This window comes from Labeo rohita, chromosome 19, assembly GCF_022985175.1.
Source record: "Labeo rohita strain BAU-BD-2019 chromosome 19, IGBB_LRoh.1.0, whole genome shotgun sequence".
Taxonomy (NCBI): Eukaryota; Metazoa; Chordata; class Actinopteri; order Cypriniformes; family Cyprinidae; genus Labeo; species Labeo rohita.
Genome location: NC_066887.1, coordinates 32,374,002 through 32,400,498, shown reverse-complemented (window position 1 = coordinate 32,400,498; position 26,497 = coordinate 32,374,002). Strand labels below are relative to the sequence as shown.

Genomic DNA, 26,497 nt, shown 5'->3' with positions numbered 1-26,497 from the left:
TCAAATTGGCATGCAGTCGTTCATGAGGAAACAAATGTACCGCTCATGTGTTTTGTTCTGGACTAAAGCCGTCGTGCAGGACCGCTGTCCAGCCGAGCAGGTCTGATGGAGTCTCTGTCTAAACATCCGTCAGCTTGAGAAAACCCAGAAACTGTAAATCACTTCAGTCCTTCAACAACTAATAAAACTGTTACAACGAGCTTTGTATATATGAACGACAGCGACAGATGTGTGAGATTATGAATATGAACATGGTAAAATAAGCTTAAGTTACTTGGGTGGTTTACCTGTTAAAAACACGGATTGCTGGTGTTTGCTGGTGTAGCTATCCACTTTATTTCTAGTGTGCTGCTGAGCGTATTCGAAGCAATGCGGCGTAAAGATTCGAAACATTTGCGAATCATTTCTTTCGAATCAGTGGTTCGGAGCATGTATCAGCTGCCAAGGTCACGTGATTTTAGCAAACGAGGCTTTATTAGGCCTATATCACAACTGTTTCTAAATAAATAAAGATCAGTCTACCCACGCCTCTCTTATTGGCCTGCTTATATGCCTTCCATAAACGAACAAACAAGTCCTGCAAATTAATATTTAATTAAATTGGCTTGAGAAAGCCAATTTACTGATCTACTATTTAAGATAATTATTCTTATTCTTCTTCTGAGCCAAATTTCGGTATCTACCTCCTCCTAGAGCTTTCAAGCTAGAACCACCAAACTCGGCCCAGACCTTCAGACTGGTCTGATTCTGTGTGCTGTATCTTTTCTAACTGATCCGGCTTAAGGTTTTCGTAAACCAGACTATCAAAGCCACCAAAAATCCCATAGACTCACACTGACGAAATGTTCAAATGAGCAACACTCTTCAAACTCCAACTGACAAAATTCAAATCTAAACTCCCAGAATCCCTTGAGGCTCAATCAAGCTTCACTTCTATGTACTGTTTCTAATCCATTTAGACTCATTTAAGCTTCCACTCTAATATTTCTAATATTTCTAATCTATCGAGCTATCTAAATCATGCTAGCAACATGCTAGTAATTTGCTAATCATGCTAACAACATGCTAGTAACATGCTAATCATGTTAGAAACATGCTAACAAAATTCTAGTAACATGCTAATCATGCTAGAAAAATGCTAACAACATGCTAGTAACGTGCTAATCATGCTAGCAACGTGGTAGTTACATGTTAATCATACTAGAAACATAACATGCTAACATGTTAGTAACTTGCTAATCATGCCAGAAACATGTTAGCAACTTGTTAATCATGCCAGAAACATGCTAGCGACATGCTAATCATGCTAGAAACATGCTAGCAACTTTGCTAATCATGCTAGAAACATGTTAACAACAAGCTAGTAACATGTTAGCCTTGTTAGAAAATATGCTAGTAACATGCTAATCATGTGCAAAACATGCTAACAAAATTCTAGTAACATGCTAATCATGTTAACAACATGCTAATAACTTGCTAATCATGATAGAAACATGCTAGCAACGTGCTAGTAATATGCTAATCATGCTAACAACATGCTAATTATGTTAGAGACATGTTAACAAAATGCTAGTAACATGCTAATCATGTTAGAAACATGCTAACAACATGCTATTTAGCTTGCAGCATGCTAGTAACTTGGTAATCATGCTAGCAATATGCTGGTTACATGCTAATCATACTAGAAACATGCTAACAACATGCTAGTAATGTGCTAATAATGCTAGCAATGTGGTAGTTACATGTTAATCATACTAGAAACATGCTAACAACATGTTAGTAACATTGAAACATGTTAATCATGTTAGAAAAATATGCATAACATGCTAATCATGTGCGAAACATGGTAACATGCTAATCATGCTAATCATGCTAACATCATTCTAGTAACTTGCAAATTATGATAACAACATGCTAATCATGCTAACAACATTGTAATCAGCCTATAAAAATACAAGCAATAAGCTAATAATGCTAAACATGTTAACAACATGTTAAATCATGTAAGCAATGTGTTAAATCATGCTAGCTGCTTCCATACTTTTACAACTGCTTCAAACTTTCAGGCTAGGCTTTCTCAAGCCAACTTAAAGTTTGTTCTCAAACTTTACTCATCTAGTTGTATTTGATGGTTTGTTCATTTGAATTTTATTATAGCCTACTTTAAATAAAATATTTGCAATGTGTTTGTAAAAGCTGTCTTATGCATGTTTTAATCTGAGTTTTTGTTGTGTTTACATAGTTTTTACCAGCAGATGTCACCAGCGTGACGAGTTTGGAGAGCTTCGAAACAGTGAATCATTTTGCAAACCAACTGGATCAATTGATTCAAAAATGCAGAACGGTTTGTTTCTCTCATTGCCGTTATATGCAAGACTCCCGATGTCATTTTTTAACTTTCCCTTAAGCAAAGAGGTAATTCATATGTTTTATGACACACAAATAAGGCAAGCTCTCTGGTGTATTGAAGTTCAAAAAAACACTACTTCGTGAATGTCGCCACCTTTTTCGAATCTTTTAGTTTAAGGCTTTAAAGCGCTTAGGCCTATTGTGAATCGTTTGATTCAGATCCGATAGATTGTGTATCTCCAATCATTTAATCCAGATCTTTCGATTTAGATCGGAACATCAGAGCGAGAATTACGAATCATTTGATTCAGATCGGACGGATCGCGTAGCGCGAATCATTCGATTTAGTTCGAGACTCAGGAGTGCATATCGCGAATCGTCTGATTCCAGTCGAGACTTGGAGCGCATAGCAAATCATTTGATTCAGATCTGGGCTTCGGAGCACATATAGAGAATCGTCTGGTTCCAATCGAGGCTTGGAGCACATACCGAATCATTTGATTTAGATCAGGGCAAGCGCAAATCATTTGATTCAGATAGTGACTTCGGATCGTGTATCACGAATAATTCTATTCAGATAGGGACTTCAGATTGTGTATCACGAATCATTCGATTTAGATCAGGGCTTTGGAGCGCATATCGCGAATCGTCTGATTCCAGTTGAGACCTGGAGCACATAGCGAATCATATGATTAAGACAGAGATGAACGTAAATCATTTGATTCAGATGGGAACTTCGGATTGTGTATCGTGAATCATTTGATTCAGACCTGGACTTCAGATTGCGTATCACCAATCATTCGATTCAGATCTGGGCTTCGGAGCACATATAGAGAATCGTCTGGTTCCAGTCGATGCTTGGAGCACATACCGAATCATTTGATTTAGATCAGGACTTCGGATTGTGTATCGCGAATCATTTGATTCAGATCGGGACTTCAGATTGCGTATCCCCAGTCATTCGATTTAGATCTGGGCTTTAGAGCACATATCCCGAATCGTCTGATCCAGTTGAGACTTGGAGCACATAGTGAATCATATGATTACAGTTTTTCTCAAATGCTAAAACACAAAAGCCAATCCTCTAAACCAAATGACCAGTTGTCTAAACACATTTACTAAATCTAGCCATCATTTTCCAATATCATAAACACATTTCACATGAAGACACAATTCACAAAACAAAACTCCGTTCTCATAAATCTAAACACATTTTTCCTTGCTAAAACACAAGTTGCAAAAGAACTCTGTTCATATTCTCAAATGAAAGCTCATGTGATGCAAAATGCTTGCCACAGTCAGCAATATTTGAACACAATGAACACACCTGGCGTCATTCATTACACACAACGACTCTTAAAATTGAAGACACTTGTTGCTAATGCTGTGACCACATGTATAAAAGCAAGTTCAGAGTGCACAGTTTGCTGAAGATTCCAAACAAACACAATGGATGAAGGCAGAGTCAGGGGAAGAGGAATTCGAGTCAGAGGAGGGAGAAGAGCTGGCCATGGAAGAAGAGGAGCAGGCCAACGAGGAAGAGGAGTTCAAATCAGAGGAGGAAGAGGAGCAGGCCAACGAGGAAGAGGAGGAGGCCAACAAGGGAGAGGAGAAGGTCCAGGAGGGAGAGCAAGACAACCTCGCACCATCATTACGGACGAGATGCGAGCAACAGTCATTGACCATGTCATTGTCCATGGCATGACAATGGCTGAAGCAGGACTAAGAGTCCGTCCAAACCTGAGTAGGTTCACCGTGGCCACCATTATCAGGGCATTCAGACAACACAACAGGTATTGTACTCTATTGCTTTCTTTGTCACAAAGCCTGTGAAAGTAGTCTATTGGTTTCAAATCAGTTGTTATTGTAAAACATGTCAATTGACAACACATGTTCCTTTCTTTAGAGTTGAAAGAATGCCACATAGAGGTGGGAGGGTTGCCATAATTACAGCGGCACAAGAAACCCTCATTGTGGATATGGTTTGTGAGAACAACCTCATCAGACTCCGGGAGATCAGAGACAAAGTCATTGCCGATAATGTCAACTTTGAGAGCATTGATGATGTCAGCTTGGCCACAATAGACCGAGTTCTTCGGCGCCAAAAGATGCGGATGAAACAGGTCTATAGGTCTTCCCTTTGAGCGCAACTCTGCGCGACACAAAGACCTACGTTACGAGTGTGTGCAAGTAAGTATACATCCATGTTCACAGTACAGTTAGTGGACATACTGTGTTGCTCAGTGGCCTACATTACTTCTGGACAATACTGTGCTACCTGATTGACTGTTGTTCTGAACCCCTGTGCACTTTCACATTTTCACAGAGGATATTACAGTTGGACGCGATGGCCAGACCTCATGAGTACCTCTTCCTGGATGAGGCTGGCTTCAACCTGCAGAAACGAAGGCAAAGAGGCCGTAACATCATTGGCCAAAGAGCCATCACTGAGGTTCCTGGCCAACGGGGGGGTAATATTACTCTTTGTGCGGCCATGGGTTCGGAGGGGCTTGTCCACCGGCATGCTGTCCTTGGGTCTTACAACACCCAACGTCTCCTCACCTTCCTAGAGGAGCTAAGAGACATCCTCCTGGACTGCCAGCAACACCATCCTGGGCACGCACATCACATTTATGTGATCATTTGGGACAATGTCCGCTTCCACAGAACAAACCAAATCAGAGAGTGGTTCACCACCAACAGTAACCAGTTTTTAAACGTCTGTCTGCCACCCTACTCCCCTTTCCTGAACCCTATAGAGGAGTTCTTCTCATCGTGGAGATGGAAGGTTTATGACAGACAACCATACATTAGAGAGAACCTCCTAAGGGCAATGGAGCTGGCCTGTGTTGACATCCCAGTGGAGGCCTTCCAAAGATGGATTCGCCATTCCAGGGCGTTTTTCCCGCGGTGCCTGGCAAGAGACAATATAGCCTGCGATGTGGATGAGGTGATATGGCCCGATGCAGCTCTGCGACATGATGCCGCTCAGTGATTGTGGTGTGTGTGTGGTGTGAATAAAGTAAATAAAAAAACTTCACACCCTTTTCTATAGATTTATACTCCTCATATGAAACTCACAAATCTAAATGCCTAATCCTCTGCAGAGATCTAAGAAGATCCGTTACTGTAGTTTCTAAAAATATGCATTGGCAGTTATGAAACAAAGAACCTTCTCACAAATTGAGCATTGTGTTTTCAATTGTTTTGCTGTAGTGTGTAATGATGTGTATAGTTTTTACATTTTTGAAAGCTTCGAGCTGCTCTTTTGGTGTGAAAGTTTGAGTTTTGAAGTGAGAAGGTGTGGTTGTGTTTATGTAGCTTTAGAAAAGGGTGTTGTGTTTAGACATTGGGGAACATGGAGGAAACGTTTGTGAAATGTGTTTTAGCATTTGAGAAAAAATGTAAGATAGAGACGAGCATGAATCATTTGATTCAGATCGGAACTTCATATTGCGTATAGCCAATCATTCGATTCAGATCTGGGCTTCGGATCACATATAGCGAATCGTCTGGTTCCAATCGAGGCTCGGAGTGCATACCGAATCCTTTGATTTAGATCGGGAGCAAACATGAATCATTTGATTCAGATCAGGACTTCGGATTGTGTATCGCGAATCATTCGATTCAGATCAGATTGTGTATCGTGAATATTTAGATGAGGGCTTTAGAGCGCATCATTTGATTAGAGCGAATCATTTGATTTAGATTGGGATGAGCGTGAATCATTCAATTCAGATTGGGACTTCGGAGCGTATATTGCGAATCATTTGATTCAGATTGGGACTTTAGATCGTGAATCATTCGATTCAGATCGGAATTTCGGAGAGCATATCATGAATCATTTGATTCCAATCGAGCGCTTTTAGGTATGTATGTGTGTATTTATATTTCCAGGGTAACAACAACAACCTAATAAAATTAAATCTTAAAATGACAAAGGATGAAAATAAAAAGTTTTTTTTTTTTTGGATTAATGGAACTTTAGATAGTTTCCATTGTTGAGGTCAACTCTGAATAAAGGAAAGTAAGGTTTAGAGCCAGTAAACTGTTGTTTATGAATATGAAATGTAGCTAACAGGAAACATAAATTAACTACGTAATATTTTCCCATATTCTTCGTTGAATAGTCAAACAATCCAAAGAAATCATCTTTAAAACAAAAGGAGAAGTCACTTACAAAATAAAATTGGATAAACACCAAAAAAGCAAAACCAATATTTTGGTGCATTGCCAAAACAAAAGTCTTTTTCAGAAGAATGACAACAACTGCAATTCACTTCAGTGTCTGACTTATATAGTCGGATAACATTTGTAAATTATTTTAAATGTTATTTCTTTTACTTTATTGGTAAGCAGATACTTATGAGGTTAGGTCCATACTTTCCCTCATGGAACATTCTCCACAATATTATTCCAATATGGTATTACATAAGGAATTCTGATTATCTCTCTCTGGAAAAGAGCTCTGAATTTACGTTTTTTTTTTTTTTTTTTTTTTTTTTTTGCTTTACAGAAAAGCATATGCTTCCGATCATTGTGTCATTTAAGTTCAGTGTGTAAGGATGTGACCATGGAAAATGTAGTACCTTGCAGCAGAAAAGACACCAGAGGGAATGGCTTTGAAAACAACAGCACATTCATCAGCAGACACAGAAATGCTATATTTCTGTAAATCTGAACAGTTATAAAGTCTGCCTTGTGAGTTAAAAGGCTGACCAATAAAAGAACCTTGTTTTTAAAAGAAAAGTGAGTTATTCTTATAAAGAATATCCTTAGTTTTTCCATAAATTATATCTGTGTGGAGAAAAGTTGTGTTTGTATACTATGAACCAGGCCAAGAGCATCTGCTTATGAAAATTAGAAAGTCTGACAGGGATTTTCGAAACAGTATAATTACAAAGCAGGAGAAAATTCAGATCACCAACTTTAGAGAAAAAATAATTAGGGATAATGTGAAGAGGGATTATTAAGGAGATTCTTAAGCAAATTCATTTTAAAAGCGCTGTTAAAGGTAGTAACATCTAAAGAATTCAGTTCCCCCATTTTGTCCGATTCATCAGTACTGATTTCCTCATAAAGTGGGTTTTATTTCTCCAAATAAAATTCAAGACTTGGAGTGGAACTGGAACTTTGGATTGGGTATCATTAATCATTTAAATCTGATTTAAATCGGACTTCAGAACAATCATGGATTGTTTGATTCAAATCGGGACTTCAGAGCGCAAAACATAAATCGTTTGATTCAGATCAGGAATTCGGAGTGTGAATCATGAATTGTTTGATTCAAATCGGTACTTCAGAGCACATTTAGGAATCATTTGACTCAGAATGGGACTTTGGAGTGCAAAACATAAATAGTTTGATTCAGATCAGGAATTCGGAGCGTGAATCATGAATTGTTTGATTCAAATCAGTACTTCGGAGCACATTCAGGAATCATTTGATTCAGAACAGGCTTTTGGAGCGCAAAACATAAATCGTTTGATTCAGATCAGGAATTTAGAGCACGAGTCATGAATTGTTTGATTCAAATCAGGATTCAGCACACGAATCATGAATAATTTGATTCAGATCAAGACTTCAGAGCACGAATCATGTATCATTTGATTCAGATCAGGAATTCGTAGTGCGAATCATGAATCGTTTGATTTAGATCAGGACTTCGGAGCACGAATCATGAATTATTTGATTAAGTTGGGGATTTTGGAGTGCGAAATATAAATCGTTCGATTCAGATCAGGAATTCAGAGCACAAATCATGAATTGTTTGATTCAAATTGGGACTTCGGCACACAAATCATGAATTGTTTGATTCAGATCAGGAATTCGTAGTGCGAATCATGAATCGTTTGATTCCAATTGGGACTTCGGAGCGCGAATCATGAATCATTTGATTTAGATCAGAACTTCAGAGCGCAGAACATGAATTGTTAGATTCAGATCAGGACTCCGGAGTGCGAATCTTGAATCATTTGATTCAGATCAGGACTTTGTGGCGCGAGTCATAAATCATTTGATTTAGATCAGGACTTTGGAGCACGAATCATGAATTGTTTGATTCAAATCTGGACTCCGGGCTCTTCTCTTTTTTTTTTTAACTTCCAGTGTCCGTTATGCTGCGTAATACTGCAAACTGGTATTTGGTATGATGTTATTATATATATATTTCGTAATCAAAAAGAGACTGGTTTGTAGCGCAAATAGTTTAGTGGTACCACTTAGGTAAAACCACTCAGTCTAGTTAACGAAGCAACTTAAAAGAAGTCCCACACATTTACAGAAAATTGCTTATGTAGGCTTTGCAAAATATGGATATCTGTTAATTTATATATACATATAAAATATATATACATGATATATACATGTTATATCAGTGAGTGGTTAGAAACAGCTCTGGTCAAAACAAATAGTCAAATTAGGACACGAAGAGCAAGTCTGAAGCACAGTATGCACAATATTACTCAAAGGGAGTAAATTGTTTTGGAAGATTTTTAGTGTTTTTGGACTATTTTCCTTTGGTTTTCTAATCATTAAACAGGAAGACAAATAAAGCAAACTGAAGTGCTTTTATGGATGTAAAATTAGCAACACCAGAAGCTCAAAACAGGAAACATCAATGTCATGTGTTTGGTCTGAATGTCTGATTAATGCAATCGCATCCATCACATCACAGAGTGAATTTGCCGTTATTTTCTTCAAATGTATTTTATTTCAGGACTTCCCTATACAAATCTTCTCATTCGCAGAAAAACACTTTCTCTCCTAACGCGGAACGGTTAAGTTACTAGCATAAACACAAGTCCAAAAATGACATCCATAAAAGTGAAAACCGTCCCTCGTAACAGATGTTTATTCTTCGTCTCATCACTCTGTCCACAGTTAAACCTGACAGAGACTTCAGACACGTGAATGTATGAACTGTTTTAAGCGAATAACCCATCAATCGCCACATAAAAGTTGGAGTAAAGCAAGTTAGCAAAAGCACTTCCTGTGAGTGGAAATCATCATCATATATCTGACTGACTGTACAACGCCTGGTTCATTTCGTCTCTGAGAGGAAGATGTGGACATTAACACAGTCTTACCTCATACTTTTATTAAAATATGTACCATATTTTATTAACTTGTATTATCATACACGATGAAAATAAGTAGATTTTAATAGAGAATAATGTAGCGGCATATGTGATTTAGCCCCAATAATCTGATATATGAAATAACAGTAAGAAACAGACAAGATATATTTGCATGTTTATGTTTTGTATCATATTTGATACATCAGGTTTGAGAAGTGAGAATATGGAGGAAAAAGGCCCAAAAAATGCTGATATTTATATGGTCAAAAAGTGATAAAATTCAGATCTTTGTAATAAGAGATACTTTTATTTCTGTTTTCAGGACAGTCAAAGTGCAGAACTAACAAAAACGATTTAAGGTTGTCGACAACATAGTAGTACTAGTTTAAAAAACCAACCAAACAAACAACAGTACGTTTGCCAAGAACATGTCAGCATAGTTAAAACTTGTAAAATCTGAATCATACAAAAGCACAGTTGTCTTTTGCTCTAAGTGATATCATGGAAAAACAGCCTTAATGGCAGCGATTCAACAGTTAAAGGCATTCAGTTATGAAGTCATGATGTTAGTATTTTGGCAACATGAGCGTTAATTTGAGTTTGAAGCAATGAGCAGCTCAGAGCATAATGTTATAATTGTGACCATGAAATTAAATTAGGTGATTCTGACACAATGTGAGCACACCATTAAAGGAGAAGTCCACTTCTAGAACAACAATTCACAAATAATTTACTCACCCCCGTGGTCATCCAAGATGTTCATGTCTTTCTGTCTTCAGTCGTTAGATTAAGATCAGGGTTTCGGAGTGTGAATCATGAATCGTTTGATTTAAATCGGGACTTTGGAGTATGAATCATGAATCACTGATTCAAATCGAGGACTTTGTAGCACAATCATGAATCATTTGATTCAGATCAGGATTTTAGAACACGAATCATGAATCGTTTTATTCATATCAGGAATTCGTAGTGCAAATCATGAATCGTTTGATTTAGTTCAGGACTTTGGAGCGTGGAGCGTGAATCATGAATCGTTGATTCCAATTGAGGCTTGGAGCACGAATCATGAATCATTTGATTCAGATCAGGATTTTAGAGCACGAATCATGAATTGTTTGATTTCAATCGGGACCTTGGAGCAAGAATCATGAATCGTTTGATTCAAATCGGGACTTCGGAGTGCAAATCATGAATCGTTGATTCATATCGGGACTTCGGAGTGCGCATCATGAATCGTTTGATTCAAATCGGGACTGAATCATGAATCGTGATTCAAATCGGGACTTTGAATCATGAATCGCTGATTCAAATGAATCGAATCGTTTGATTCAAATCGGGACTACGGAGTGTGCATCATGAATCGTTTGATTCAAATCGGGACTTCGGAGTGCGCATCATGAATCGTTTGATTCAAATCGGGACTTCGGAGTGTGAATCATGAATCGTTGATTCAAATCGAGACTTCGTAGCGCAAATCATGAATAATTTGATTCAAATCGGGACTTCGGAGTGCAAATCATGAATCGTTGATTCAAATCGGAACTTTGGAGTGCGAATCATGAATCGTTGATTCAAATCGGGACTTCGGAGTGCGCATCATGAATCAAACGATTCAAATCGGGACTTCGGAGTGCGAATCATGAATCGTTGATTCAAATTGGAACTTTGGAGTGCGCATCATGAATCGTTTGATTTAAATCGGGACTTCGGAGTGCGCATCATGAAACGTTTGATTCAAATCGGGACTTCGGAGTGCGCATCATCAGAGTGTGCATCATGAATCGTTTGATTCAAATCGGGACTTCGGAGTGTGAATCATGAATCATTGATTCAAATCGAGACTTCGTAGCGCAAATCATGAATCATTTGATTCAAATCGGGACTTCGGAGTGCAAATCATGAATCGTTGATTCAAATCAGAACTTTGGAGTGCGAATCATGAATTGTTGATTCAAATCGGGACTTCGGAGGGCGCATCATGAATCGTTTGATTCAAATCGGGACTTCGGAGTGCGAATCATGAATCGTTGAGTCAAATTGGGACTTCGGAGTGCGCATCATGAATCGTTTGATTCAAATCGGGACTTCGGAGTGTGAATCATGAATCGTTGATTCAAATCAAGACTTCGTAGCGCGAATCATGAATCGTTTGATTCAGTTTAGAACTTCGAAGTGCAGAACATGAATCGTTAGATTCAGATCAGGGCTTCGGAGTGCGAATCATGAATCGTTTGATTCAAATCGGGACTTCGGAGTGCAAATCATGAATCGTTGATTCAAATCGGAACTTTGGAGTGCGAATCATGAATCGTTGATTCAAATCGGGACTTTGGAGTGCGCATCATGAATCGTTGATTCAAATCGGGACTTCGTAGCGCGAATCATGAATCGTTTGATTTAGATCAGGACTTAGGAGCATGATTCATGAATTGTTTGATTCAAATCTGGACTTCAGGCTCTTTTTTTTTTAAACTTCCAGTGTCATTTGTTTTTCAGTTATTTTACCTGTACAAAACAGTCCATTATGCTGCGTAATACTGCGAACTGGTATTTGGTATCATGTTATTATATATAATTTCGTAATGAGGAAATCTAATCATAGACTAAAGACACAGGTTAACAATGAATTAATCTTTTTCTGTTTCTTATAGCATTATAGTTTTGTCTTGTTTGTGGTGTGATCAATGTTTGTGTAAGCAGTAGATGTGTTAGTGAAGTAACACGTAACATTTTAATTATATTTTGCTAAAATAAGCAAAATGACTCAAAAAAAAGATTTGTTCATTTTGCTGAATGAGACTCAAAGTTCAGAGTCGGTAAAATGATCCGAACTTCCCATCACTACTACGAATCACGTCTAAGTTCATCGTCAGTGTACCCCGGCTCAAAAAGGTAGAGTATGTCGAAAAACTCCATCTTATTTTCTCCTACAACTTCAGAATCGTCCGACATCGTTGTACGTTTTTGTTTGTAAACAGCGTTTGACTTACTTGCACTTTCTTAGTCTTTGCACGTTCGCTTTGTAAACACTGGGTCTGTAGTTAAACCTATGTTCCGCGTGACCTTTCGACGTGATTCAATAGTATGTAGTGTCGTGAATGCGCATCCCAGAGCCTGCGCTACACGAGCTTTTGTGCTTAAAAAGTTTACATATTTTTATTTTCCGAAAAAAATGTCAGATCGTTTCGCTAGATAAGACCCTTCTTCCTCGGCTGGGATCGTTTAGAGCCCTTTGAAGCTGCATTTAAACTACATTTTGGAAGTTCAAAATCGGGGCACCATATCAGTCCATTATATGGAGAAAAATCCTGAAATGTTTTCCTCAAAAACCATAATTTCTTAATGACTGAAGACAGAAAGACATGAACATCTTGGATGACAAGGGGGTGAGTAAATTATTTGTGAACTGTTAGAAGTGGACTTCTCCTTTAACAAAAACAAGTTGACAGCCCTGAAAACACTTTCATACCATTTCTACAAATGTACTCAGTGATTATACAGCTATATGTGGCGTGGACCTATATTTAGTATGTGTGATTTACATGTAGATTTCATTGTATTTGTAAAAAACAACAAAAAGGCAAAAATAAAGAAATTCTTTTATAGCTTTAACACTGATATTTCTATGGCGTTATAATAAAACAAAAATATAATACTGTAAAACATCTTCCTGGCAGTGCTTTAGTGTGTTTTCCAATATTTTCAACTCCCTACAAGTGAGCATTGCATATGGTTTCATTATATGTCATCGGCCAATAAAACACATTTATGATTCTAAGTCAGATATATCAAGTAGGAATACATATGCGCATATACACTACCATTCAAAAGTTTGGGGTCTGTAAGATTTTTTGTTGTTGTTTTAAAAAGAAATTAACACATTTATTCATCAAAGATGCATAAAATTGATCAAAAGTGACAGTAAAGACATTTATAATGTTACAAGCATCTCATAATTTATACATTTAAAGTGGGTTTTATTTGTCCAAATAAAATTTGAGACTTGGAGTGGGTATAGTGAATCTTTTGATTTAAACCGGACTTTGGATTGGGTATCGTGAATAATTTAAATCAGATTGGGACTTCGGAGTGCAATTCATGAATCATCTGATTCAGACCGGGACTTCGGAGCATAAAAATGTATCATTTAATTCAGATCAGGACTTTGGAACGTGAATCATGGATCATTTTATTCAAATTGGGACTTCGGAGCGTGACTCATGAATCGTTTGATTCAGATCAGGATTTCGAAATGTAAATCATGAATCGTTTGATTCAGATCAGGACTTCAGAGCGCGAATCATGAATTGTTTTAATCAGATCAGGATTTCGGGGGCATGAATCATGAATCGTTTGATTCAAATAGGGACTTCGGAATGTCAATCATGAATAATTTGATTCAGATCAGGACTTCAGAGCACAAATCATAAATCGTTTGATTCAGATCAGGACTTAGGAGCACGAATCATAAATCATTTGATTTAGATAAAGACTTCAGAACGTGGATCATGAATTGTTTGATTCAGATCAGAACTTTGGAACGCGAATCATGAATCATTTGATTCAGATCAGGACTTTGGAGTGCGAATCATGATTTGTTTGATTCAAATTGGGACTTTGGAGCACGAATCATGAATCATTTCATTCAGATCAGGACTTCAGAGCACAAATCATGAATTGTTTGTTTCAGATCAAGACTTTGGAGCGTGAATCATGAATAGCTTGATTCAAATCAGGACTTCTGTTTCAAATGCTATTCCTTCATCTAAGAGAAAAATAAGCAGCACAACTGTTTTTAATATTGATAATACTCAGAAATGTTTTTTAAGCAGCAAATCTGAATATTAGAATGATTTATGAAGCATCATGTGACACTGAAGACTGGAGTAATGATGCTGAAAATTCAGAATTGACTCACAAAAATAAATTACATTTTAATACATATTCACACCAAAAACAGCTATTTGAAATTGTAATAATATTTCACAATTTTGCTGTTTTTACTGCATTTTTTATTAGATAAATGCAGCCTTGGTGGGCGACTTTTAAAAGACATTAAATCGTACTGACCCCAATCTTTTGAATTCCAGTGTAAATGACATCTCATTTCATTTCAAAATGACTAGTGAGGAGTGTATATCAGATAAAGGCACATGCTGTGATATATGCTAAAGCTTTTAAACAGGAAGTTGACGTGTTGTGGGCTCAGGTGGTTGGACTGATGTTCATAGGCAGTGCAAATTCATCTGTCACGGTGAAGCCGCCAGTCATTCATTCGTCTCTCTCTCTGGCGGTGATCTTTCCCTCTGTCTGTGCTGGGATAAAAACTGCTGGACCACAGATGGCCAGTCCACAACGTTCTCCACACGCACATGTCCTCCAGACATGGACAGTGTGATCTGACCACCTGCACAGTGACACAACATGATTACACGATATGTATATGACAAATGCAAAAATTTCTCAAGAGAAGTCTTTAAAATATGTGATTTTGGGTACTCGCCCTCGGGGAGGATCTGCGTTCTCTTGTTTCCTTTGACCCAGCTGACAGATCCTTGAGCCAGCAGATCTACAGAACGTGAGTCTGACAAACCTTCAGCGTCTTCATCCTCATTTATCACCTCACGACCCTCCTCAGAGCAGACCTTCCCTGAACACAACAGAGGATACAGACTTGATGCAGGTTCAAACCATTTCTGAGGGTTCTATGATTCCTTAATATTCTTTTCTTTTACATAAACTAAACAACTGCAAAAAAAAAAAAAAGATCTTCAATGATATTTATTTAAACAATTTCTTCAAATAAGGACAAAATTATTTTAAGTTGCACACAATGCATTAGAAATATATGAAATCTTGTTTTCGCCATGGCATTAAAAAAAAACTAAAAAGGTAATTTGTGACGTTTTATCTCACAATTCTCACCTTTTTCTCAGAACTCTAAAAAACAATTATGAATTGCTAGATATAAACTCAGAATTCTGAGAAAAAAGACGGAATTGCGGGATGTGAGCTCAGAATTCCAAGAAAAAAGTCCAAATTGGGAGATGCAAACTCAGAATTCAGAGAAAAAAGTCGGAATTGTGTGATTTAAACTCAGAATTCTGAGAAAAAGATGGAATTGCAGGATGTGAACTCAGAATTCTAAAATTTTTTTTTAGAATTACAAGATGTGAACTCAGAATTCCAAGAAAAAAGTCCAAATTGGGAGATGCAAACTCAGAATTCTGAGAAAAAATGTCACAATTACAAGATGTACACTTAGAATTCTGAGAAAAAAAGACGGAATTGCGAGATGTAAATTCAGAATTTTAAGAAAAAAGTTCAAACTGTATGATGTAAACGCAGAATTCCAGGGAAAAAAGTCAGAATTGTGTGACGTAAACTCAGAATTCTGAGAAAAAAATTTAGAATTGCAAGATGTGAACTCAGAATTCCAAGAAAAAAAACCCTCAGAATTCTGAGATGTAAACTCAGAATTGCGAGATATATGTCAGAACTACGAGATGTAAATTCTGAATTCTGAGAAAAATGATGGAATTGAGGGATGTAAACTTTGTAAACTCAAAATTCTGAGAAAAAAATGTCAGAATTGTAAGATACAAACTTAGAATTCTGAGAAAAAAAGTAAGAATTACGAGATGTAAACTCAGAATTGCAAGATATATGTCAGACTTAAGAGATGTAAATCCTGAATTCCTAGAAAAAAGACAGAATGAGGGATGTAAACTCAGAATTCCAGGGGAAAAAGTCGTAATTCTGTGATGTAAACTCAGAATAAAAAAAAGTAAAAATTGCAAGATGTAAACTTAGAATTCCAAGAAAAAAAGTTCTAATTGCGAGATGAAAACTTTGAATTCTGAGAAAAAAAGAATTCAAGAATTGTGACAAAATTGGGTGACAAAAAGAAAAAAGAATGGCAAAATACAAACTCAAAATACTGAAAAAAGTTAGAATTGTGAGATCAGTTGTCAGTTATTACCTTTATCATTATTTATTCTTTGGCAGAAACAAGCTTACATAGTAACATGCAAGCGATCGCTAATGAACCGTGACTCATACCTGCGCATTTGCAAAACACCTTGATGGAGTAGAACAGGTTGGTGAACAGGTTGAACGGAGAAGGAATTCCAGACTTGCGGCTCATATCCCGTATTAGAACGGCGCGGCCAAACTTCCACTCCGTGTCGGACTGAGCCTGGATGCGCTGGTACGTGTCGCTCATCATGGCGATGAGGAGGTTGATCAACACGATGACCGTCACCACCAGATACACGCCAAACACCGTTTTAGTCAAAATGGCTGTGGTGTGTGACGGGCACCTCGGCACTTCGGCAATTTTATCTAGGTCGGTTAAACCAAACAAAGCGAAGAAGAGCAGCACAGATATGTTTAAAGGACCCGGAATGGCCACTTGTGTGACATTACCAGTGCTGTTGTCACATTCTTGCAGATTCAGTGGCTGACACAAAGCGGTGAGGCTCAGCGTGAAGGCGATGTGGAACAACATGAGGATCACAGCGAACCGACACAGATCCTTTATCAAGTCTCGGATGATTATGGCCCACGGGCCAAATAAGTGATGGAACGTGAGGAACTCCAGCAGCTGGATGAATCCCAGCTTCATCGCCACAGCCAGCAGGACATTCCGGGCGAACAGCCAGTACAGGTGCTTCGGTGACCACCATTGGAAGAAGACCGCCAGCAGGTGGCACAGCAGAGCCACGCCGGAACAGAACAGGAGAAAAAAACGAATCCATGCTAATCCAGCACGCTCACCTGGGAATGTCAGCTCGGATACCAGCATCCCACAAAGCCAGATCAGTAACAGACACTCAGACCAGCCGGGAACCACATGGCCCTGGGATACAGGATTCACAGGCGGATACACAATCGTCAGGATGAACAGGGCCAACAGGAAGACGTGCGACACCAGGTGACTCATGAACTTCACGACTGGGATGGTGTTGAAGCTGGGAGAGATCAAAACAATCAGTTACACACATTTCTCTTTAAGCAAGACACACTGGCAAAAAAATTTTGGACATGTGGCTGAATTCTTGGAAACCTTTTGATCTAAAGCTGTTGTTAACTTCAATTAAAATATGAAATTATTCTCAATAATTGGAAAAGACGTAAAATGAGATATAAATATTGATTAAAAACAAACTTTAAAAAACTTAAACCAAAATTAGAAAATACCAAAGCTGATCTAAAGACTTGCTGTTGTTGCTATTGTTAACTTTATTGTTAACAATTAAAATTGTTTTTGTTAACTGAAATAAAGATAGATAATAAAATATAGATATTAGGTGAAAAACTTCAACGAAAAGTTTTAAGTATTAAAATGACTAAAACTGAAATAAAAACAAAATAAAGCTGAACTTATTTTTTAAATGACAAAAATGACAAAAGTACATAACTAAATTACTAAAACTTAAAAAAAACAAAAAAAACACATACACAAAAGCTAATTCAAAATACTAATAAATAATTTAATTGTAAATAAATAATACTAAAGTTGATCTAAAGACCAGTCTTGCTATTGATAACTTTATTGTTAACAATTAAAATCGTTTTTGTAAAATAAATTAAAAATAGATAATAAAATATATATATTAGGCGAAAAAGGAAAATTAGAAATTAAAACGTTTAAGTACTAAAATTACTAAAATTAAAACTGAAATAAAAACAAATTAAAGCTGAACATAAATATTTTTTTAATAATGAGAAAAACGACAATAGCACTAAAATGAAAATAAAAAAGCACATAAAAGCTAATTCAAAATTAACAGTATTAATAAATACTTTAATAGTATATAAATAATACTAAAGTTGAAATTAAAAAGTTTAAGTACTAAAATTATTACTAAAGCTGAATTGATAAAATAATTAAAGCTAAATGGAAATAAAAAAATTAAAAGTAAAAATGTCAAGTAAAAGTAAAAAAATTAAAAATTACAAAAAACTTACAAATTAAAATTAAACTGAAAATGTAAATAAAAGCTTTAAATTTAAAATATTAACAAATACTATGAATAATACAAAAATAACACTGCTGTTTATAATGTTTTTGTTTTAATTTTTTTTTTTCAGCAAGGATGCATTAAATTGATTAAAAGTGACAGCAAAGACATTTATAATGTTAAAAAAAATTATATTTCAAAATAAATTCTGTTCATTTGAACAGTCTATTCATCAAAGAATCTTGAAAAACCAAATGTATCACTGTTTCTACAAAACATCAGTAATAATCATAAATGTTTCTTGAGCAGCAAATCAGCATATCTGAATGATTTCTGAAGGATCAAGTGACACTGAAGACTGGAGTAATGAAATGAAAATTCAGCTTTATGTCACAGGAATAAATTACATTTTACAATATATTTACATAGAAAAAAGCTATTTTAAATGGCAATAATATTTCACAATATTACCATTTTTACTGTATTTTTAAACAAATAAATGCAGCCTTGGTGAGAAATTTACTGCAAAAGACCAGACCTGTGTCTTTTGCAGAGTGGCAGTGAGAGCACCAGCCACAGTGGAGGACAGAACAGCAAACAGAAGAACAGCAGCACGATCTTCCACGAGTCCCACTGCAGGCTTCCGTACCACACGTCCATCAGATACGTCTGCACCGCCGAATGGGACACCACACCCTTCTGCTGGCCCTCGATCAGGCAGTCCAGCATGCTGGCGCCCCGGTGGTCCACGGCCCTGAGGATTGGACCGGCGCCGTGACCCCCGGCCGAGGCGGCGAGGGTCAGGAGGTCAGAGGCCATGAGCTCGCAGTGAGTCGCAGCGGCGTGTAGATCGACGGAGCGCTCCTTCTCTCTGAGCGCGGCCTGAGTCAGAGCTCGCGACAGACGGACGCACGTGTCCAGAGGAGCAGGACAATGAAGAACCAACTCCTCCAGAGCCAGATTATCATTCATGCGGCCGCACACCATCAGATTGAACACAAACTACAGACAAAACATGCAAAAGGAATGAGTCTAATCTGCTCATTAAATATGAAATGATTCAACCTTGGCATCATATTAAACAAACTAGAAAGTAAAGTTCGTAGACAAACTTGAAAAAGTCTTGAAAAAGCCTAGCCAGAAACTTTGAAAAGTTTTAAAAAGTTTTAAGTTCGACTGTTTTCGGTTTAAAATAGTTTGAAAGATTAAAGTCTGAATGTTTTGAAGGCAATACAGTCTATTAGAAAAACAGATACATAGGGTGTTGCTGCGTGGTTGGTAGGTTACTCAGGGTGGTTGCTAGGGTGTTGCTATGTGGTTGCTAGAGTATGCAGGGTGGTTGCTAAGGTGTTGTTAGGCGGTTGCTAGGGTACTCAGGGTGTTTTCTAGGGTGTTGCTATGTGGTTGCTAGGGTATCCGGGATGATTGCTAAGGTGTTGCTAGGCGGTTGCTAGGGTACACGGGGTGGTTGCTAGAGTGTTACTATGTGGTTGCTAGGGTACCTGGGAAGGTTGCAAAGGTGTTGCTAGGCGGTTTCTAGGGTACCTGGGGTGGTTGCTAGGCGGTTGCTAGGATACCCGGGGTGGTTGCTAAGGTGTTTATAGGCGTTTTCTAGAGTACTCAGGGTGGTTGCTAGGGTGTTGCTAGGTGGTTGCTAGGGTACCCAGGGTGGTTGCTATGGTGTTGCTATCATGTTGTTACCATGATTAGCAAGTTGCTAGCATGTTTAACACGTTACTAACATGTTTCTAGCATGATTAACATGTTACTAGCACAATTCTAGCATGATTAGCAAGATACTAGCATGTTTCTAGCATGAATAGCATGTTACTAGCATGATTCGCAAGTTACTAGCATGATTAGCATGTTGCTAGCATGTTTCTAGCATGATTAACAAGTTACTAGCATTCTTCTAGCATGATTTGCAAGTTACTAGCATGATTAACATGTTACTAGCACAATTCTAGCATGATTAGCAAGATACTAGCATGATTCTAGCAGGATTAACATGTCGCTAGCATGTTTCCAGCATGATTAGCATGTTACTTGCATGATTCTAGCATGATTAGCAAGTTCCTAGCATGCTTCTAGAATGATTACATGATTAGCAAGTTACTTGCATGATTCTAGCATGATTTGCATGTTACTAGCATAATTAGCATGTTAATAGCATGTTGTTAGCATGACTAGCATATTGCTAACATGATTTAAAGGAACACTCCACTTTTTTTAAAATAGGCTCATTGTCCAATTAACCAGAGTTAACCAGTCTAGTTTTACCGTTTTCGAATCCATTCAGCTGATCTCCGGGTCTGGCGGTAGCACTTTTAGCATAGCTTAGCATAGATTATTGAATCTGATTAGACCGTTAGCATCTCGCTCAAAAATGGCCATATGACAATGAGCCTATTTTCAAAAAAAGTGAAGTGTTCCTTTAAATAGATTAGAAATATTAGAAATATTAGATGTATTAGACGAGTTTGAATGAGTTTGAATTGATTAGTAATAGTACATAGAAGGGAAGCTTGATTTAGTCTCAAAGGATTCTTGGAGTTAAGATTTGAATTTTGATAATTGGAGTTTTAAGAGTATTGGCTTATTTGAACATTCTGTCCAGTCTAAGGGATTTTTGTTGGTTTTGACAGTCTATGAAACTCTAGGAGGAGATACACTTTAAAATTTAGTCTCAGAAGAAGAAGTGGAGAAGAAGTTTAAATAGGATAACAGTAAGCTGGCTTTTTCAAGCCAACTTAATAATACATGTCTGACCTTCTTGTCGTCCAGCAGTCGGAGTGTGTTCTTCTCTCGTCTCAGCAGGAAGATGACGGTTTCCTCGTGGTTCTCCTGAGCGGCGTACTGCAGCGGGGTCCGTCCGGCACAACACTCGACGCACGGCGACGCTCCGCTCTCCACCAGGAAGGACACCGTCTCCAGACAGCCGGCTTTAGCCGCGTAATGCAGCGGCGTCCAGCCACTCTGAAAACATACATCAGCTTTACGGATCACAGCTATCAACTTGAGCTCATACTGCCGACTATGGTGAAGTGTTGTTTTGGTATTACACTACCAGTCAAAATTAGGAATAATTAAATGTTTTTCATTTGTTTAATCAAAAATACTGTAACATTGTGAAATATTATTACTAAATAAATTAATATTTTTATTCAGCAAGGACGCATTAAATTGAAACAGAAATTAATTAAACTAAAGCTGAAGTGACAATTTAAGCTAAACAGAAATAAAGTAAAAGTTAAAAAAGTAAATATTGCAAAGAAAGAGAAACCATTAAATTAAAAATAAAATGAAAGATGAAGATGTAAAAACAAAAGCTTTAATTTAAAATATTAATAAGTAGTATATAAATAAATAGAAAAGTAAAAATTACAAGAAACCCTTAAATAAAAAATAAAATGAATATGTACAAACAAAAGCTTTACATTGAAAATATTAATAAGTAGCATATAAATAATACCAAAATAACACTTTTAAATTATTTGCTGTGTTTCCAAAGATGTTTATTTTTTTTGTTTCTTAAAGTAAATTAATATTTTTATTCAGCAAGGATGCACTGAAATTACTGAGATTACTGAAGCTAAAGCTGAAGTGATACAATAATTTAAGATGGATAGAAAAAAAAAGAAATTTAAAAATTTAAAAAGTAAAAATTACAAAAAACGCTTAAATTAAAAATAAAGTGAAAACTGAAGATGTAAAAAAAACATTTACATTTAAAATATTAATAAATACTACAATAGTACATAGATAATACCATAATAACACTTTTAATTTCTTTGCTTTTTTTATTTTATGAATGAAATTAATATTTTTATTCAACAAGGATGCATTAAATTGAAACTGAAATTACAGAAACTAAAGCTTAAGTGATAAAACAATTTAAGCTAAATAAAAATAAATAAAAAGTAAAAGTTAAAAAAGTAAAAATGATTTAAAAATGAAATTTAAATTAAAAATAAAATAAAACCATTACCAGTCAAATACCAGGCATAACTGAATAAATGTGTTTAATTTACATAATCAAAAATACAGTAAAATTATGAAATATTATTACAATTTAAAATGTTTTCTATTAGATTTTTTTCTTTAAATGTAATTCACTGCTAGTATAGCATAGATGAATTTTCAAAAACCTTGTTGAGCACTAGAGACTTCTTTCAAAAACATTTTTAAAAAATCGTAATAATTACAAACTTTTATAATAATAATAATAATAATAATAATAATAATAATAATAATGATAATAATAATAATAATAATAATAATAATATTATTATTATATTACAAACTTTTAACCAGTAGTGTATTTATATATACACTAAGATTTATTTATATTTTTCAAGTTAATTATTAGTTAATTAATTTTTTGGCTTTATATTTATTTAAATTTTACTTTCAATCATTTTAGTACTTAAACTTCTTTTATTTATCTTTTAATAATTTTTTAAAAATGTAATATATATTTTTTATTTTATTTCAGCTTTTAAATGTTTAACCCAGCAGTCTGGGAGTTTATTAAAGTCAACTATTGCTTAAAAAATGCAATATTTCTTGCTTAAAATGAACCCAAAATAGGTTGGAAATTAACACTTATTAATATGTTCAATAAATGAACTTTTATTAATAAGTTAAATAAATAATAATTAAATAATAAACATTTTGGCTTATGGCTTAATAATATTTTAATTATGTCTGATTTTTAATTTACAACCTATTTTGGGTTCATTTTAAGCCAGCCATACAGTAATTGTTAAACAATAGTTAAGTTACACAAAACTACCCAGAAGGTTGGGTTAAACATTTAAACATTTAACCCAACTGCTAGGTCAAATCAACTCCATATTTCACCCAGCGCTGGGTTGTATTTAACCCAGCATTTTTAAGAGTGTATTTAAATACATTTTTTAATAAATTTAGTGTAGTTAACAATAACAACACTGCTTTGGTATCTCAGGAAATCTGAGCATAGTTTAAGACCAGTGGCGATTTCTTTAAGACTGCAAGGGAAGCTCAGCTTCCCCCTATAATGTCACAAAATTAATGGTCAAATTATGTACTATTGTATTAACATTTTATTGACTAAAATGCGTTAGAAAACGTTCATCTCAAAGACGAGTTCGTTCAGAATCAGTTAGATATAGCAGGTCGGCTGACTTGATTTTCTTCTCATACATTCCCGTAGCGTCACAGTGCATTTCCCCGTTGAAGCCCAGCGTCCATTGACTTCAATGCGGCTGCTTTGAACGTTTTTTTTTCAGTGCTTTGAAACTAGACGGTCATTGGATAAACGCTGCGATTATGTCCCGCCCACGGACGCTCAGCGTCTCTGGGGGTGAATGAGGAGCAAATGAGGAGTGGGCTGGCCTGGACTCCGAGCTTCTGCGTGATGATTGGAGGGTCTGTCGAAAGATTGCATCTCCTTTTGACTGACAGCGATTTTGTACTATAAGGAATCGCTGAAGCTATTCGCGCTCAGTCCCATCGCGGATTTCTCAAGTTCAGTCGAAATAAGAACTGCTGCAACCTATTTCTTTATATTTGCTTGGCGAAATTGCTTGATTTTCATCATACATTTCACACAATTATACACCACATTCCTTGTTTCACTTTTACAGAGTTTAATATTTTTTTTAGATCGTTCATTCATTCATTCATGTTAATATTTAATGTAGTAATCAATATATATATATAGATGACTACATTAAATATTAACATGGAGGATGACTATAAATTAATATATATATATATATATATATATATAGTAATCTTGAAAAAATTTAACATAACATAATGAAACCTTATATTTCTATTAAAATACTTTATAAATAAATAAATAAATCTCCATAATAACCTTATTTAAATTGCAAAATATTTATACTATATAGTAGCATCTGACTAAAAGAAAAAATACATCATATTTCGCATAATAAAACTAAAGCTTTTTTTTTTTACGATTGTTTGCATTGTGACTCACTAATGACAATAAGGCACATTCTTGTGAATAAATAAATAGACAATTTTATGATGTAGACCGAAAATGAGCTTCCCCTATTTGACAGACCAGTAGCCGCCACTGTTTAAGACATGACTCTTTACATGACAGGTTTTTTCTCACCATGTCCGTGTGATTGATCTCCGCTCCCTGTCCCAGCAGGACTCTCACCATGGCCATGTGTCCGTGCGCGGCGGCCAGATGCAGACAGGTACATCCGCGTTTGTCGGTCAGCTGCAGCAGAGATCCAGAGCGGCTGAGCAGCAGCCCGACCACAGCCGTGTGTCCGTTTTGAGCCGCCAGGTGCAGAGGACTGGAGCCCTGAAACACACGACGAACGGTCAGTACCACGCTTAAACGACACGCTTCAGACCGCAGCAGTGCTTCTGATCTCTTGCCTGAATGTCTGTTTCAGCATCAGCCTGAACTCCAGGAGAATTCAGCAACAGGCGAACCACGTTCTCATGACCGGACTGAGCCGCCAGGTGCAGAGGAGTGTAACCTGACTGAACACACACACATACACACACACACACAGAGTCAGAAATCAAGCAATAATGATAGGACATTGTGGTTTTTGGTGCAGTAAAAGCAAAATTACTTTTTGGATATATCTTGAATATCCTTTACTCAGCAAAGGCAGCTAAAGTTGCACATACAGAATGAACATGTACAATAAAATGTTGATATTAATGTTTTAACATTAAATATGAATCTGAATATGAAAATATTAATCATTTTAAATATATAATATAATAATAATGTAAGTAAATATAATTTTTTATAATAATATTTATTTTATTCTTTTATGTTACATTAAGTTTAAAGTATAAATTCATTCAAAATAAACTGGACTGTGTAAAGATTAATAATAATAATAATAACAACAACAATAAGTAAATAATAATTATAAATATTTTAATATAATAAGTTTATTTTATTCTTTTATGTTATATTGGATTTGGAGTGTAAATTCACTCTAAATAAATTAATTAAAGAAATAAATATATTTAACTAAATTATGAGTTATAATTCTATTATATACACGCACACACACACACACACACGTATATGTATATATATATATATATATATATATAAGGTTAGATTATTTATTCTTTTATGTTATATTGAATTTGGAGTATAAATCCACTCAGAATAAACTGGACTGTGTAAAGATGCATTTATTTAGATAAAAATAAAAACTAAATTATTTTTCAAATAAAAATAATGACAATAACAATGCTCATGGATTTGATTCCTAATTTGTGAAAACAAAATGCATTAACAACATGTAAAGCTTCAATGCAAACCAAGAAATGTAATTAAATTGTCTTATTTTTGCAGTGTATCTCTGTGAGTTAAAACTGTGCTGTTGTGTCACCTCAGCTAACGGCTGCTGCCTCTTCACATCATCTTTGCCGCTGCTGCTGCCTCTGTTGGTGGGGAATTCGCTGCGTATTGTGGCTGGAACTTTAGTCAGGATTTCTCTCACGAAGTCCACCTGTCCAAAACAGGCTGCCACGTGCAGAGCCGTCAAACCCGTCTACACAAACACATAGAGATGATTCAGTAACACTGACACATTACATTACAGTTCTGCTTTTTAACATTTATAATATTTCACTTGAAGCACCTTGGAGCTCTGGATCTTCAGTGAAACGCTACCTTTCAGCACCTCCAGAATATGAGTGTGTCCGTTCTTGGCAGCCAAATGTATGGCCGTCATGCCCTCCTGAAAGGGTCAAAGGTCAGTGGAAATATCAATGTTCTTCATCACATTCTACATAAAACATCTTACACAAGTCTATCATTGTTTTTCAAACTCACAGCGTCCTCCTCTGTCACTGATGCTCCAGCCTCCAGAAGAACTTTCACCACCTCCATATGACCGCCAGCAGCAGCCAAATGCAGTGGACACAAACCGTTAGCCTGCCGCGTTACAAACAACAGTGTAGTTATAAATAACTGAAAATTAAACTTATTTTATTTCAGCTAGTTTCATGTTTTCATTTAGTTTAGCTTGATGTATTAAATAGCTGAAACGGAAATAAAAATTAATATACACTTTATAGACATAAAAAAAAAACATTAAA

The 26,497-nt window shown here is 36.1% G+C and overlaps 1 protein-coding gene across 2 annotated transcripts in view; it reads right to left on the bottom strand.

The window, feature by feature from the left end:
• trpn1 (transient receptor potential cation channel, subfamily N, member 1) overlaps positions 1-26,497 on the bottom strand; it is an 80,660-nt gene that overhangs the window by 2,822 nt on the left and 51,341 nt on the right. Inside the window, exons 20-29 of one of the 2 annotated variants that reach the window (XM_051137118.1) lie at positions 26,232-26,333; positions 26,038-26,136; positions 25,786-25,947; positions 24,800-24,907; positions 24,525-24,722; positions 21,164-21,370; positions 18,933-19,396; positions 16,491-17,401; positions 14,932-15,078; positions 10,751-14,835 (exon numbers count right to left, since the gene is read on the bottom strand). In XM_051137118.1, the coding sequence (XP_050993075.1) occupies positions 14,696-14,835; positions 14,932-15,078; positions 16,491-17,401; positions 18,933-19,396; positions 21,164-21,370; positions 24,525-24,722; positions 24,800-24,907; positions 25,786-25,947; positions 26,038-26,136; positions 26,232-26,333 (2,538 nt within the window). In that variant the 3' untranslated portion in view covers positions 10,751-14,695. Of the gene's footprint in view, positions 1-10,750; positions 14,836-14,931; positions 15,079-16,490; positions 17,402-18,932; positions 19,397-21,163; positions 21,371-24,524; positions 24,723-24,799; positions 24,908-25,785; positions 25,948-26,037; positions 26,137-26,231; positions 26,334-26,497 lie in introns of those variants that run through there. The other variant, XM_051137119.1, reaches the window with a different exon arrangement.